At 45.2% G+C, this 16,930-nt stretch overlaps 1 protein-coding gene across 1 annotated transcript in view; it reads left to right on the top strand.

The window, feature by feature from the left end:
• Positions 1-342: 342 nt before the first annotated feature.
• DDRGK1 (DDRGK domain containing 1) overlaps positions 343-16,930 on the top strand; it is a 139,658-nt gene continuing 123,070 nt past the window's right edge. Inside the window, exon 1 of the mRNA XM_085642685.1 lies at positions 343-524. Coding sequence (XP_085498811.1) covers positions 437-524 — 88 coding nt within the window. The 5' untranslated portion in view covers positions 343-436. The remainder of the gene's footprint in view (positions 525-16,930) is intronic.

The raw sequence follows: 16,930 nt of genomic DNA, 5'->3' as shown, positions 1-16,930 counted from the left end.
AGAATATTCTTCCCACAATAGAATGGAAGAGATGTTTCACCTAATATTCAAATTGATTCTTAAAACTAATAATGTCCATTCTTAATGCTCCCCTGTGTAGAAAGAACTTATAAGTACAACACTCAGTCAGTCCGTATAGCGCTCTAAAAAGTCCTCTACTTTGCAGAAAAGTCGTTTATTGTCTGATAACTACTAGGCATCTAATTGCAGCTCGTCTCTTACAAAGCTTCTGTAAAATAAACTTTGTGGCTCACAGTAGACAGCTGTTAACTAGCCATGTAACAAGATGGCGCCCGACGTAATACGCCTCACTGAACCTCGTCTTTCTTTTGTGTCCATTGATGGGTTTCTGCCTCAGTCTATTGACGTACAAGGCCAACCCCGTACATCTATGTGAGCACCCGTAGCAGTGACAGCGGTGACGTGCGCTGCAGGCATGGAGCCGGTGTTGTATGTCATAGCGGCGCTGATTCTGGCCGCGCTGCTCTTCTTCGTTACTCGAAGCCGTGGCAAGGGGCAGACAGGTAAGAGGCCGACGCAGCATGACCTGCGTTTTTACCTATAAAGCGCGCATGTAACTCGGAGAGAGCACTACGACAGGCGCTAGCAGTCAACGTCTTTCTCTTGCACAGTCGTGTACTTTAAAGTAGGAACTCAGAAAACAGACGTAGGACAAGCTTTCCCTCTACTGTTTATAGTAAGCGTGGTGGCCATATTGGAACAATTGTTTTCTATTCAGTAATAGTTTCTCAAAAATGGGAAAAACAAAGTTTTGTACTATAGTGCAACGTTTATATAGAGCTTATTACCATAGCTGCAAAGGTTTGAGATTGCTATGTGTGACATTTTCATAATTTCAGTGTAATTATGAGTGACATTTCAACGACGAGTAACACTTACTTGCGAGCAAAATCAAGCAATTTAGACGAGGGCAACATATAACTATCAGAAATTACACCCATTTGAGCAAAAATAAACTCTAAGATTATTTTAAAACTGCTGCAGAGAACCAGAAATGGAAGGGCACTAATCTGAGACAAATTGCATGTGTGCAAAATAGCCAGCCAAGTTTTTTGCCTATGTGTGGCATGTCCATGGTATTAGTAGACTTATGAATGACATTTAACTACCATTTTTCCCCTGAGTAAAACCACGTAATGAGGTGCATGGAAAGAGAAATATCAGAAAATATACACGAGAAGTTCTAAAAATATCTTGCAACTGGAGTAAACCCCATGAAGTGAAAAGTTACACTTGCTTTGTAATGCACTCTAAATGTCTGCAATTTTTTAAGCAGGCTAGCTTATACTGTGTGTAATACGGTTTTTAAACAATTTGCATATTCATGTGCTTACAGTCAGACTGGGTCCCTGTAGCACATAAAAGTAACTAGCCACTACTGAGCCAAGAAGGACAAACTTCTGTTCCTCTGTGGTTACAGCTGCACGGAGCTGGAAATGGCCAGACATCATTTATTGCACTTACAACATGAATATAATTCGTCCTGTGCGTGAACAAATAAACTCCTGGGCTCAGTCTGAAAGGAATGCCGTGCACTAACTGGCATTGCTGCTTAGTATTGATAAGCAAATTTTGCAGAGATCAACTGAACTGGACTGTACAGAGCCTGTAGACTCACCTGCCGGTAAACAAGTGCTTCTGCATGTACCAGCCTGAGCGCTTCACCACTTCGAATTGGTTTAGTCTTGGGGCTAAACTCTTAAGTTGGCTGTGAAGGGGACCAAGGGGGCACAGGTTGCAACAGCCAGTCTCAGTTGAAGAGTGTGCCTGAGCAGACGTCACCAGAGCCAAGCAGCATCTGTCATCACTCAGAAGTGCTGTATTCTTTCTGGTAGTGCTGCGTGCTGTTAGCCTGCCTGCCATCCGTGCCAGCCGGAGAGTCCACAACACTTACCCCTCTAACTAGGGCTCTCTCTGGCACTGTTTTTGTGTCCTCCTCAGCAGCGGCAGTAATTCCTCCAACGGACTACCTCCTGTGAGCCTGGTTGGTGTACGTTACAACAATGGTCGCACGTGACTCGCAAAACCTGCATGGCACCACACAGGGGCGAGCACTGTCACTGGACAACTGTCACAGCGCACAGCATGATACCTCATTATTACACCAATGACCTGCCGCTGGCCCCGGAAAAACAACACAAGACGCCGGATCCACGTGAGTTTGGACTGGAGGCAATGCCATTTGTTTTAACTGTGAGGGTAACGTCGCAGTTGTAAGCTTGAGAGTCAGCCAGTATGGCAGCTACCAATAATTTCAAATGCACCCTGGCTCGTGCTCCCACGTGCGGTAGGAGGGAACTGACAGACACCGTGCACACCCGCCTGTTAAAGTGAATCTAACAAACTCAGACTCACACTGTGTCCATAATAGCCAGCCATTGGTTCCTCCTGATGTTACTGTGCCGTGTGGCGGAGTTGTTAGTAACATTGTAGCAGCAAATACGCCAGCCCTCAAACCAGCAGAGAGCAGCGCGTATCGTGCTGCTACTGCAGCTTTCAGTGTTGGTCACAGTGCATTATAGCACCACTCGCCTTTGAGTAGCTGAGAGGCGCTATAATGCGTGAGTTTGCATTTCAGTGCGGTAATGCGGACAACCACACTGAAATGCGTTATACTAACGCCTGATGCGTGATACTGTATTACCCTTATCCGAAGCAGTTGCCTTCATGGGCTAGACCGTGTAGGGTTCGAACTTGGAAGGTGTTTGTTTTGATCCTGTGGGGGAACTGTCGCCATGTGGTCTGTGAGAACCACTGAGGACCGGCTATAGGCATGGGAGAGCTGGGCACAAGCCTTATGAGAGGCGAAAAGAATTGTCTCCGTGAAATTCCTGCAAACAGCATCTCCCCTCTACCTTGGCTCCAGGGATTCGGTTTGAAGTGTTTCTCATTGTTTTTAAAGTGCTGCAGTTGCTGTTTTCAGCACCCATTTAGCCTGTCTTGCCCCACACCTACCTCTGAGCCCCTGCCCCCACACATCAATACCCCTACCCCTCCAAACATCTTTGAACCAGCCTGTAGGGAGCTAAGGTGATTCACGTGAGCTGGGAGGAAGCGCAGAGATGTGTTCAGAGTCAAGTCTCTACTTTGATGTAGACAGCCAGGGACTGACCTGCGAAAAGGGGCCCCCTACTGCCTCATATTATTCACCTGGGTTTAAAAAACAGCAGTTCAAGACCATAGATATCACAAACAATATACAAATATATCAAATTCTCAATTTATTCAATTGTCTATAAAGAAATATATGACAGCACCTTGTGGGTGTGGTGAGAAACATTCTCGGGCTCTCATACAAGTGATTCACACTGTGACAGTATGCGATCAAGGGTGTGTATCAAGTAAGAACAACACTTCCCATTTTATTCTTATGTACAATCAGATTGGGTCCATAGAACTAGTCGATGTCTCTATCCTTTAGAAAGCTAGAAGGATCATTATCAGGACTCTTAAGAATACTTGAGCACTCCTCTAACTCCCCTCAAGAGATCTTTCAGATCCTCAAAGACATCATGGAGCCTAAATCAGCTGGCTCAGTTCCATAGCTCCGATAAAGCACTTCACTTATTTGGCTCTCTTTCAAAAGAAGATATTGGACATCTACTCCTCCTTCCCCTACTGTTTAAACATTGAGGACTCCTCGGGTAGAAAGCCCCCTCTAGTGCAGTCAGAAGAGACTCTCATGGTCTTTTCTAATCTCACTGTGCACCTCCTTACATATCTCCTAAGGGCAAAAAAAATGAGGCTCCCCTCTTGACCATGTTCCCCTTCATATTTTTTGTCAGGGGGCTGATAGTATTTCCCCAACCTTGATGGACTTGCTTAATTGCTCCCTCGTTAGCTGCCAGGTTCCCCCACAATGGAAGTATGCGGTGGTTAAACCACTTTTTAAAAATCCCGGTATTGACCCCGTTTGCCTGAGTAACTCCACACCGATCTCCCTGTTACCAGGAGCCTCAAAGGTCCTGGAAAGACATGTCAACAAACATCTTTCTGCCTTCCTTGAGTCCAGCGAAATCCTCCACCCCACTCGAATGGGGTTCAGACCACAGCATAGCACAGAAACAGCTTTGCTGGCAGTGGTCGAGGAATTAAGAAGACTTTTGGATCAAGAAGGTTCGGCAGCCATTATCCTTTTAGATTTCAATGCCGCCTTCAATATGGTAGATCTTGCCACACTTATCCATCAGATATCAAAAGTGGATATCAATAGCCGTGCACTGAAATGGCTTTCCTCCCTTTTGTAGAATAGAACGTTCCAGGTTTTAGATCAATCCTGTTACTCTGACAGTCTCCCTTTGTGCTGTGGGTTGCCGCAAGGGTTTCCCCTCAGTCCCACCATGTTTAATCTTTATATATACCCTCTAGCTGAAATTGTGTGTTCATATGAGTTGTCATTGGTCTCATGTGCTGATGACATTCAGCTAGTAATTTTAATTTTCCCCGATTCCAGCTCAAGTCGCCTGAGTCTGGTCCCATGCCTTCAGGAAGTAGCCAGATGGATGGCTAACTGTAAACTGAGGCTTAATGAAGACAAGACTGAGGTCATGCTATTAGGTAACAATTTCAGCAATAGAGTCCCCATCCTTGTGCCGGAGTAGCTGGGTAGGCTTCCCAGCCCAAATGTGTGATAAAGGGTCTTGGGATGTGGCTGGATACCTGCCTCATAATATACTCCCAAGCGAAAAAGCTTGCTGCTAATTGCTTTGGTGTCCTGAGACTGCTAAGAAAGATTCTAATTCTTCTCTTTTTTTGCCAGAAGATTGATCAGGCTGTCATTATCTCATGCCTTGATTATGGTAATACCTTATATCTTGGTTCGCCCCAATATGTGATCAAAATGCTGCAGGTCACTCTAAATGCCGCTGTGTGGCTACTTATGAGCCTCCCAAGGCATCAATCTGCAAAATAGGTCTTGAAAGATCTACACTGACTCCCAATGGAACAGCGAGTGCAATTTAAGCCTTATGTATTTTGCAAAGATCACTTCAAAAGAGATGTCTACTTTTGCTAAGATCGTTAGCCACCCAATACATTCCTGGGAGGTGTCTGAGATTCTCTTAAGCACACTTGCTATGGGTTGCTAAGATCTGTGGATCTCAATCGGGAGGCCCTTCACGGTCCCATTCGGCCTCCGAACTTCCACTTGAACTAAATCAGTTGACTAACGAACTCTTTTCGTAAGGCCCTGAAAACTTGTCTTTATAGTAACAAATTTTTCTCTTGTGCCAAGCTGGCTGTTATGATTGCTGTTCTAGCGCTGGGAAGCCTCAGGTAGCCATGCAGTTTACAAGAATCTTAGAATAGAATAATCAGTGTGCTGATTAGCTGCTTCATTGTCATCTACTTGGGTTTGTTTTTTAAAGATTGCATCATCTTTTTGAACCATTTTGATAATGTGAGTCAGTCTCTTGTTATTTGACAAAATCACTTTGGTCTGCATTACAGCATTTTTTGCCTCACCTTCTCCAAAAGTAATTGTGTCATTTAGAATGTGTGTGGGGGTGCAACCTTTGATTCTTGTTTTGGATGATATCTCCATAGGACTTGTAAGAAATTGGATTGTCATTTGGGGTGGGTGACTACCCGCTTCAAAGAATAATCACAGCTGTTGTCAGGGTCAACCCTCAGAGTCACTAATTTAACCTGAGCTCACCTCCTGGTAGCAATGGTACAGAGCAGTAAGGCTTAATTTAAGCAGTGTGTAAAGTATTTACACAGTATCAAAACATGAATGAAGTAAAAATGCAAAACAATACAAACTTCAACCCAAATTAGAAACGTAGAATAAAGTTCAATAAACAAAATGACAAAAACCTAATAAAGGGAGCCAGAGATATGAATTTTTAAAGATTTAGGTAAGAATAGCACCAAGAATTATAAAGTGCCAATGATAGTCAATTTTTGTAGTAGACCGAGACCTAGGTTCAATTTGATGCTGACCACGATGGAGTGCGGGTTGGATACACCAAGCAGGTTTGTCCTGGCCAAAGATTTTGCCTTCTGACTTTTGTTCTTCAAGTCCCAATCCACCACTGGAGTAGCCTTTTTAAGCCCATGAGTACCTCAAGGAAGATACTCATGGGGGGTCAGGCAGAGGCCACCAGCAGATTCCTTGCCACTGGTCAGCTGTGCAGTTTCAGGAAAGACCTCTTGCAGCTTGTTGTATCCCTCTAGCTTGAACAGGAAGGCCAGCTTATAAGCCTTGCAGTCTACTTGTTTGTCCATCCAAGATACAGGAGGGAACAGGCTCAGTCCTTCAGGGCTCTGGTCATGTTACAGACACTAGGTCCAGTCCTTTTCTGATCTTCCTGAGGTCCAGGAGCGTTCTGAACAAGGTGCCTCGAGATGACATTTTTATTCCTAGCATAAGCTATTGTGTGGGAAAGACTCCATAAGCAATGGAGTAACATTTCCCAGGCCAACCTTACCCACTCAAGAGGGTGAAATTCTTCTGCCACATTAAACTTGGGCTTTGAGGGCTGGGTATGAGTGTGAGAAGTGTACTATGGTAATTCTAGTGTCCGACCACATCTAACACTAAAATAGAGTTTGAAGCAGCAATTGTACATAAAATAAATCCAGAGACAGATGTCTGGTAGGGGAAACACAGCATTCTTCAGCTACCAGACAGCTGGATGTACAAGAAATGCCTGTTAGGACATGTTAACTTTAAATTTCTACATGTCTTACTTTTAAATACCATGCCCATGCAGCCTGCCTTGTGGGCTACGAAGCCTACATAGAGATGACTTATTAATATTTAAAAGCAAGGTTTTGACCAATCAAAAGGGTTTATTTTGGCAGGTCAAATTACAGTTTTTGCACTGCTACAGTCAGGCTACACTAGCAGGCCTGTAAACATGGTTTACTTTGCCCTGCAGTGAATGACGCAAAAGGTGCTGCAGCCCACTGGTGATATTTAACATGCATGCCTTGGGTACACTTTGCAGCTTAGACTAAGGACTTGTAGGTAATGTTAATATGCCAATTATGAGCATACAAATTTAATTATGTTGAAAACAGTAGGACAGGCCATTTAGTACTAGTTAGGGTCCAGCAAAAGGCAAAAAGTCTGGGGTGACTGTGCAGAAAAGGCACATTTCCCACTTTGCAAATGCTGAATTTTTGATGTTTTTATATGTTACCCTGAAGCAATTTGAAATGTATTCAACTCTCGTCAGACTTTATGTTTCTTTGAACATCATGATTAGCCTTGAGAAAGCCCTGGCTCAACTTGCACATAGGGCGAAACACGTGTCGGGTGTTCCGCTTCTTAAAAACTTTCCACTAAAGTAGCAAAAATGAGTGAACTTGATCTGTAAAGCGGTGAATGAAAATAAAATAACTATTCCTCACTCAAATCAACCTGGACTACTGTGCTATATCATAAAAAGGAATTATCCTATTGGCTAAAACATACCATTTGGAAGGGAGGAACAATTGCTTACACCCCTATCCTCACTAGTTAATATGAGGCTGGAAAGATCCAGAGCCTTGAGCAAAGTTCCTCTGGTATTTTCAGGAATTCACATCCAGAACCAGAATCTCTGGACCGTTTGCTTTTCCTTGAACATTTCCTACATGCTTGGTCTCATTATAAAAATGATTAATACTTTGTGGCTTCGAATTATCAATTCGATGAGCACAGTTGTCATTTGAATGAGGAAATAAGGAAAACCGCAAAGAAGGCTGCAAGTAGGGTATCTGGTCACACTGGACCGGGACAAGGTCACAAATTCAGGCCAACGCGATGGAGCAGAGGGTGGGCACAGGACCAAGTTTGGCTCACTGACAATTGTACCTATTGTCCTTGGTGCGCTGTCTGGGCGGCATTATTTTGCAGGGCTTTACACTGGATTTGGTGAAACCTTCAGTTAGGCTGTCACAGCACGTCGTTTAACCCCACTTTAAGGGTCCAGTACTGGTGATGCACCACTTGGAGGCTCAGGACTCACTTAGGCTTGGTCCAGGTGCAGGTCCAAGATAGTTGGAGCTTTTCTGTCCCTGAGGCTCTGAGCAGGAGGCCAGCCATCTAACCCTTGAAGTCAGTCGGGTAGTCCTGGGTGCAAGCAGAAAAGCATGGCCCAAACACAGGGCAGCCCTCTGAGGGCACAAGGCCAGCTTCAGGCAGCATGGCAGTCCTCTTGGTGCAGCAGGGCAGACCTCCGAAGTACACATCAGGCAACAGGCAGCAGGGCAGTCCTCTAAGAGTCATTTTGCAGGTTCAGAAGTGAACTGAAGTGTGGGTCTGAGCGTCCTACGTCTATACCTGATGCTAGCTTTTAAATGGGGAAAAGCTTCTGGAGTTTCTCCCCACCAAAGGTGTTTGGAATTTCCTGCCTCCCTGTCCTGGCCCCAGTCTTTCTGCAGTCACAATAGGCTAGTTTCAATTTCTTTGTGTGTGAACTGAGGCAGTGTCTTTGAAGGGCAGGGAAGGCTGTGCACAGCTTCGGCCCCCCCTTCCCATCCTGCTTTGGCTGATCCATCCTCCCAACATTCCGTCCCTCTATTCTGTGGCTGTCTGGTAGGAATGCACAAAAGTCAACTGCCACCTACACCTAGACATGTGACCCAGGAAACAGGCTGCAGGAACCAAATGGTTAGGCCAAGAAAATGCTAACTTTCTAAAAGTGCCATTTACAGAATTATGCCTTACAATCAGACTTTACCATTAAAGAGGGTTTTAAATTACAACTCCTCAGACACCAAGTCTGATATTCCTACCTTTTCCCAAACAAAAGTTATCACTTATCAAATGTATTAAGAAATCCCAATGTTATCCAACGGGAGAGGTAAGCCTTGCAATAACAAAAAATGGATTTGAAAGTTTTCCACTAGCAAGACATGTACACCTTAAAATAAACATGTCCAACATTTTAGATGCAATGCATCCTACCATATGGGATGTTCCTAAGGGTGGCATATGTATTAAAAAGGAAGGTTTGGGCCTGGCAACGTTTATTTTGCCTGGTCGAAATGGCAGTTTAAAACTGCTCACACAGGCTGCAATGGCAGGCCTGAGACATTTTTTACAGGGCTTGAGTAGGTGGCACAATAAGTGCTGCAGGCCTGTTAGTAGCATTTAATTTAGGAACAAGACTGATTTGCATATGGCTGGGTCTGAACTGGGGTGACGAAGTGAGCCAAAGAATGATGATGGATTCAACCCAGATCTGTGACTGGGGGTGAGTGTCTGAAACTTTTCAGTTCTCCTTCCATTATCTCTTTGTGTTGGCTTAAGTAACATTTAATATACAGGCTCTGGGTATATGTAGTACTATTTACTAGGGTCATATAAGTAAATTAAATATGCCAATTTGGTGTAAGCCAATTTTACCATGCTTAAAGGAGATGGCACGGACACCTAAGTACTGGCAAGCAGTGGTAAAGTGCACAGAGTCCCGAAAGCCGACAAAAACTGGTTCAGAAACAGGAGGGATTAAGGCAAAACGTTTGGGTGTTGCCCTGCAGAGAGGGACAGGTCGAAAACTGACTGATCCCATTTGCGATTTGATGGTGTGTGCAAGGGTGAGATGGTCGACGAGTAGCATGAAGCAGTTTCCAGGAGGGACTGGGATTAGATTTTTGCCTCCTTTGATTTTGCCTCTTTTGATTATGCTCTTATAATTGGTCCATCCTCTTTGCCGTCCTTGCTCTATTCCTACGCGCTCACGCTTTTCATACTATTCTTTTTAATCTTATTCTGTATCAACGGACCTAGATGCTCAATGTTTTAAGAGACGGAGGCATGACTTAGCAGTGGCTGTTCACCCATAGGCGGCGCAGGAGCGTCAACCCACTAATAAATGGCCCAGGCCTGCTTCATCTCCAGTTATCTGCGGGCACGATGTAGCACTTTTACAGGAAAACGATTGTCTGTTGTCTATTTTCAAATTAAAATGTAACATCATGCCAGGAACAAAGTGGGCTCCACTGTCCCTTTCGAACTGTGCATGTATCAGGCGGAGGCTTCTTCAGCCCACACTCACAAGACATAGCAGACATGAAGCACTTGCCTTGGGCAGCGCATTATGTCTGCTATGAGGCTTCATGGGGCTTGTCACTCTTCATCCCTTTATCCTGTCAGAAGGCAAGATAGAGGAGGAGGGGTCACCTCCAGCCCCATTCTGGCATCTGATGGGACAGGAGCTCGTGTTCCAGGCTCGAACAAGCAAAAGCTAGTCCTGGCATGGACACGCTTCGCTCTCACTTCCCAGACTCTACCCAGGACCCCGAACAAGCAGCAAAGTACCTCGCTTTGTGGATCACAAAGTGCGCCGATCCCATCGCCACGCCAAGACAGCCTAGGAATTGCAATCCACCAAATGCAACTTCCGACTATGGAACCGCTCTCCGCCAGTACCACCGCCTCCTGAAAGAAACCAAGAAGAACTCCCTAGCAGGCCACATCAAAGCCAGTGCAAACCACAGCACACAACTCTTTGCCATCGTGATGGAGTTCACCAATCCCTCAGCACCGAGAATGACATCACTCCCTCCCAGGAACTGTCCCAAAACCTTGCAGACTTCTTCCATGACAAGATTACAGCCATCTACGAAAACCTCAATCACCAACCCTCCACCGCAGACAGCATCAACCAGCTCACACCCATGACCACAAACCCTGAACACCTTTTCACCCACAGGGAACCCCTCATTACCCAAGACACTCTGGGGCACTAACAGATCCATGCCCCCACCACGTAGTCAACCTCGGAAGCGAGACCATCGGCGACAAGCTCAGGAAGGTCCTGAACACCTCCATCACCGCAGCCTCCTTCCCCGACGACTTGAAACATGCTGAAGTGATACCCCTCCTGAAAAAAACATCTGTAAAACCTGCCGATTTGAAGAACTACCGGCCCAACTCACTGCTCCCCCTACCCAGTAAACTTTCTTGAGAAAGCGATCAGCCAGAGACTCACCCAACACCTGTAAGACAACAACATCCTGGACCCCTTCCAATCCCGATTCCAAGCTAACCACAGCACTGAGACAGCCCTGATTGCAGCCATCGACGACATCAGAACCCTTCTAGACCATGGAGAAACAGCAGCACTCATCCTCCTGGACCTATTCACCGCATTTAACACAGTCTCCCACCACATCCTGATAAGACTCCACAACATCCGAATTCAAGGAAACGCCCTCAAATGGATCGCCCGGTACCTCACCGGCAGAACCCAAAGGATCCATCTCCCCCCAGAGCCTAAGAAGATCGTTTGTGGAGTCCCCCAAGGTTCGTCCCTCTGCCTATGCCTCTTCAAAACCTATATGACCCCCCGGCCGACACCGTCAGATCACACTGACTCAACATCATCTCCTACGCCTATGACACACAGCTTATTATCTCTGTCCAAATGTCCCTCCACTAAAAAAGCTAACTTCCACAGATGCATGAGAAACGTCACCAACTAGATGAAGGATAACTGTCTCAAACTCAACTCGGAAAAACAGAAGTTATCATCTTTGGGAACAACTCCTTGCAGTGGAATGACTCATGGTGGCCCACGTAGCTTGCTACACCCCCCAAACCAACAGCCCACACCAGCAACCTCGGCATTATCCTGAACAACAAGCTATACATGCAGAAACTAGTCAACACAGTCTCTTCCACTTGCTTTCACACCCTTCCCATGCTCTGAAAAATCATCAGGTGGCTCCAGTCAACACCAGAAGGACCGTCACGCAGGCCCTCATCACCAGCAGACAGGACTACGGAAACATGTTCTACGTAGGAATCACTGCATGCCTCCTGAAGAGACTCCAAACAATGAAGAACTCAGTGCAAGACTCATTCTCGACCTCCCCAGAAGAACCCACATCACACCCTACCTTAAGAAACTGTACTGGCTCCCGATTCAGAAGAGATGCTAGTTCAAGATGCTCACCCACATCTACAAGGCCAGGCAAAACGAAAGACCAGCATACATTGACAAACTCCTAACCTTCCACCAACTGCCCAGACTCCTCCGTTCAGCCTCCCTCTCCATCACAGACAAACCACAAATCCGGCGAGCCAACAGAGGACTCTGATTCTCGCACCTGGTATAAGGCTTGTAACAACCTCCCCCTGCACCCCAGGACCTCACTATCACAATTCAGAAGAGAGCTAAAGACCTGGTTGTTTTATTAATCAGCTCTTTGAAGCAGTGAACAGCTCCAGCGCCTCAAGACCCTCACAGGTGATTTGCTGCGTTCTACAAGTGATTGGTTGAATGGTTGAGCTATTGCTTGTGAAAAGAAAAAAAAACTCCTGCTTGTTTATACTGTTGGGCAATTTGAAGGAGGCGGAATCCTGGAGCAAGAATCACAGAGGTCGTATGCGGAGTCCCAAGATAGATGGATGGATGGATGGATGTCTGTCTGTCTGCCTATCGGTTGAGGGAGAAGAGAGCCTGAACAGCTGTTATGTGCTTGCACAGTGCTCTCAGATTACTACTGCAAGAGAAAATGAGGGTTACAATTACCAACGCGAAGACCATATACGCAGTAGGCGAGTGTTTCTAAGCTCAGGCTGCTCCAGGTGAATTCGCCACGAAGGCCTGGTCCTAGCATCACGTAGGAGACCAGTGGAAGCAAGTGTTTTAAAGTGTGCTTAAAGATGTTGTCAAAAACAATTAACTACGCTAGCGGCTCAGCGCTTGGAATCTGTGGCAGTAAGCGTTGTGTGTACTCAAACAATTGTTATTAATTAGGGGGTTTGAAGCCATGAAGTAACGTGGAATAAATAGTACACGCATTGTATTCTTTTGTGTTTCCAATTATAAGGCCTAAGTGTCATGCTTCAAAATATATACAGGAGAAATCCTACAAGGCTGTGTATATTATCGTTCTATATTTGAAATAAATCAGAAGTTAACTGAATATATGGTGTCACAATGGCCATTGTTTACTCAGCCTTGAGAAAGTCGCAGGACGATTTCCCAGTTTGTGCGACGAAACACGTGTTTGCTGATCAGAAAGAAAAGAATGAGAAGATTTCTGAAACCTGTGTTTATAATTTGTGTATACTTGCATTGATAGTTAATATCACTCTACAGACATGTGCTGAGGATTTTGTGAATGAATATTGTTTTGCTTTGAACAAACTTTGTGAGCATTGCCTTGTGTGATAAACATGTGAGTTGGTGAGGGAGTGTCCATATTGTCGGGGGTCCGCGTGTGAGAACACGTGTCTATGTGTAGCTGTTTGAGTCTGCCAGTATGAGAATCCTTATGAGTATGCTTGAACGGGACTGCATGTGTGTGTGGGTGCAAGTGTTGAATTTTGAGCATGGGTGAATGCGTGTATGAGTTACACGTGTTTATATCGGCACTTGTGTGTGTATGTTTGTCCTGTCCCTGTAGGTCCCTGGCCTGCATTCCCCATCCCGAACAAAATTGTGGGGCACATTAGCAAGGACGACGTTAAAATTATCACCGGTTTAGCGGCAGAAAACTGCCGCTAAAGCGGCAATAATGGGCTTGATAATATGCCCTGGAGAATTCCAATAGAAGCCCAGGTTCACACCAGAACGCCGTCCTTGATAATATGCCCCTGTGAATACATGGAGCGGCTGATGGAGGGATGTGGCGTATGGTGCATCCCAGAGAGACAGGCAGGCATGGCCTTGAAGCCTTTGCACTGACTAGTTGTTTTTTTTGCCACCCAGGCCTCTTTCTCTGCACGTTCTAGAATTTGCATATTTATAAGGGGCTCTCTCAAGAAGCGGAAGTGGTAGGTTTGTGTAGGTCTCTTCTAGCTGAAGACTGAATTCTCCCTGTTTGCTTCTGCATTTTATTGCACCTGCAGGTCGACAATTCTGCCTACAACAGCATGTAATGGGAAAACAAGAACTATTGATAATTAAACCCCTCTTATTGGTGCGAGTCTTGGTGGCAAATGCTACGTCCAATAGTAGTTTTAGAATGGACATCCTTTCAATGTATAGATAGCTAAGGAGGCCTCTTGCACATATGACCCTTTTGAACTAAACCGAAAACTCACCTGTGGCGAATTAAAAACCTATGTTGTTTATTAAATAACTTAATACGTGTCCTTTTTTTAGGATATGCTATAGTTAATATTTTGAAAGGGCAGTTTGTCTAATTCTAACATCTATGAAGTACTGCAACGTCAGGAAGGTCCTGGACGCAATAGCTGTAGCTGTAGTTGTAGCTGTGATAATAGTATCATATGTATTTTGAGATTAAAAAGGATTGTATCCGTTTTCTGCAATCTCATTCTTATTTCTCATTTTCTGTTTGCACAGTCACCCTTTAACCCTTTTTTCTTGTCTCTGTGTAAAGCTCCCTGGCGGCACTGTTCTTTTTACACTGTGTAATTCTTCACATTAAAATCAAATTAAAAACACCCTGGTACAATTTGTGGGATAATAAACCCTGGAGGAGGTGGATCCTTCAAGCTCCTAAAATCAGTGCAATGCATCAGGGCACTGGATAATTGATTGGTGGGGGGGGGGGGGTCATCCGGGGTAGTAAGCGCTATACAGATGCAATTACAATTCATTGAAAAGGAGATATGTGAGTCCATAGGAATTGAAATCTTCCTCCATAGTACTGCATCCTTTTCATTGTAGGTGCCTCACCCGTCTTTGAACGTTTCTGATTGTACTTAATCAGCCATAATGTAATGTTTTCACTCCCATTGCCATAGTTGTTTTTGGGGCCCACTCAAACACAGTGAGCGTAACAGAGAGGTCCACTCTGTGCAATGAATGAGATTTGCACAACAGTCAGAGCTGCATAACAATTGATTTGATGCGTTGCTTCATGCAGAGGTTTATTCTAAGGGCCACATTAACAGGCGCGGTTGAGGCTCAAATCCGAGGTTTAGAAGAGGCTCCGCATACAATACAAACATGATCTGGCATTCAGAAGGAAATGCACCTAGAGGAGAGATTTGTCACAAAGGGTTTGGAGGCAGACATTGTAAGGATAAACGTGGTGCACAGCAAGTTGTTTCTTTAGTGAACACACATTGAACACAGTCATACACCTGCCCACAGCTCACAGTCCCAGCAGGGCTCATTAACCCTTTGAAGGTGGGTAGTGGTATTTACTGGGGAATGCTGCGTGCTCGCCAGCCTCCTCTACAGTCTCATATTCATGTTCCCTTTCTTCTGTCTCTTGCATTTTCTTTCTGTTATGTAGTTATGTTATGTGAAGTTGTGGGGCGCGGCAAATCACCCGTGAGGGTATCCAAGCGCTTTAGGGCAGGCCTGGTGGGGAGGACACTACCAGTGAGCTGTCTCTGAAGAGAGTGGTGGAGAGAGGGGTGGGCGACAAGGGAAAGGATCGAATGTGTGGAGCCGCAGAAGAGGAGTAATTTAACAGAAGATGACGGGAAAGGGGAAGCAAGATGCTGGGGACAGCAGCTGAAGAAAAGAGGCAAATGAGATAGAACAAAAACTACAAGAAGGAAAGATAATGGGCGGTCTGACAAGTGGTGAGAAGAAGTAACACATGATGATGGAGAGGATGAAAATGATCTAGTTAAGAGAAACTAAAAAAAGAGAACAAACTGGTAAAAGGCTTGCAGGAAAGGCTGCCGCCGTTGTAGCACAGCATATTCCCTGAGGTTCACGTTCCAGTACCAAGGAAACGAGATCTTTTGCCGCGTGAAATGCTAGTCCGCAATACCAAGGACTTCATGAGAATAAAAGTAGCGCTTGCCTTCAGCCATCTTTAGAGAAGGGACCAATGTTTGTTCGCACCCATCAGGGTGTGAAGGAGCCTTCCTTGGAAACCGGCCGTTGCAGACTAATTGGGCAACTGACCCCCATTTTAAAATATTCCTGGAATTGGGAAAGCAAGGCTGAATGGTGCTTGGAAAAAAGTCAAACGTGTGTTCACTTCTGCAGATCTCTGTACTGGGGTGTATGTATGACATTGTTTTGCATTCTATCCATCAACTGTTGTTTTTGCATTTGTCACCCCGAGTGGGACGGGTATGCTCAGACGTGAGTCCCGTGCTCTCCATGCCACTGGAATCAAGCTATCCTGGCTGAAGAGGGGTGAAACCCCGAAATCGGTCCTAGGATGCTTGTTTCCAGTCCAGGGAGGACCTGGCTTGGCAGTTCGGGCTGGACTGTTCCCATGAGGCACAGGGTCAAGACTGATTTGCGTATGGCTGGGTTCAAACTGGAATGGCATGGTAAGCAAAAAAACGATGGATTTAGGCCCAGATCTCTGTACTGGGGTGAATGTATGACATTGTTCTGCATTCTGTCCATCAACTGTTGTTTTTGCACCTGCATATGTACATGTAAAAACTGCCTACAAATGGTGCAGCGAGGGAACTGAACACTAGATTGACAGAGCAGAGACAAATTGGTGGACATAAGTACCTTTGAATCGGCTAGATTCATATCTGCAAAATAAATGTTTGTGGAAATGCTCAATAGCAGAATGGGATTTTAAGTGCAGAGACATTTAAGCCAAATAAGCAAGATGGTTCAGCGAGTTAACATATTGCGCTGACCTTTGCAATGATGTGGAGAGCACAAGTTCGAATTTGGGAAAAGCAGACTCGGAATCCCATCCTTCCAAGGTTCCTCACAGATGACACAAGGGATCTATGAATTGATCTATCTTTAGCTATCAGTATTGGGTTTGCTTGTACATTGACCCAGCGTCTCTCCTTGTTGATTTATGCGGTAAAGCTTCGGCGAGGTAGTACATTAACAGATCAGTTGTGTTTGAGTGTGCCTGTTTGTACTCGGGCTCTGAGGCAGTTTGTAAACAGACCATTACCCTGAGATATCTTGTCTAGTTTCTTGTGTATTTTCTAGAAATCCTAGCCCGGTCCCCTCCTCTCGCTTCCAGTTTTAACTGATGCGCTACAAATCCGATTTAAAATTCGCGCCTTACCACTTTTAAAATCTACCAGCCGCCACCGTAA

The sequence above is a fragment of the Triturus cristatus genome, chromosome 2_2, assembly GCF_964204655.1.
Source record: "Triturus cristatus chromosome 2_2, aTriCri1.1, whole genome shotgun sequence".
Lineage (NCBI taxonomy): Eukaryota > Metazoa > Chordata > Amphibia > Caudata > Salamandridae > Triturus > Triturus cristatus.
This window is presented reverse-complemented; position numbering and strand designations above follow the sequence as displayed.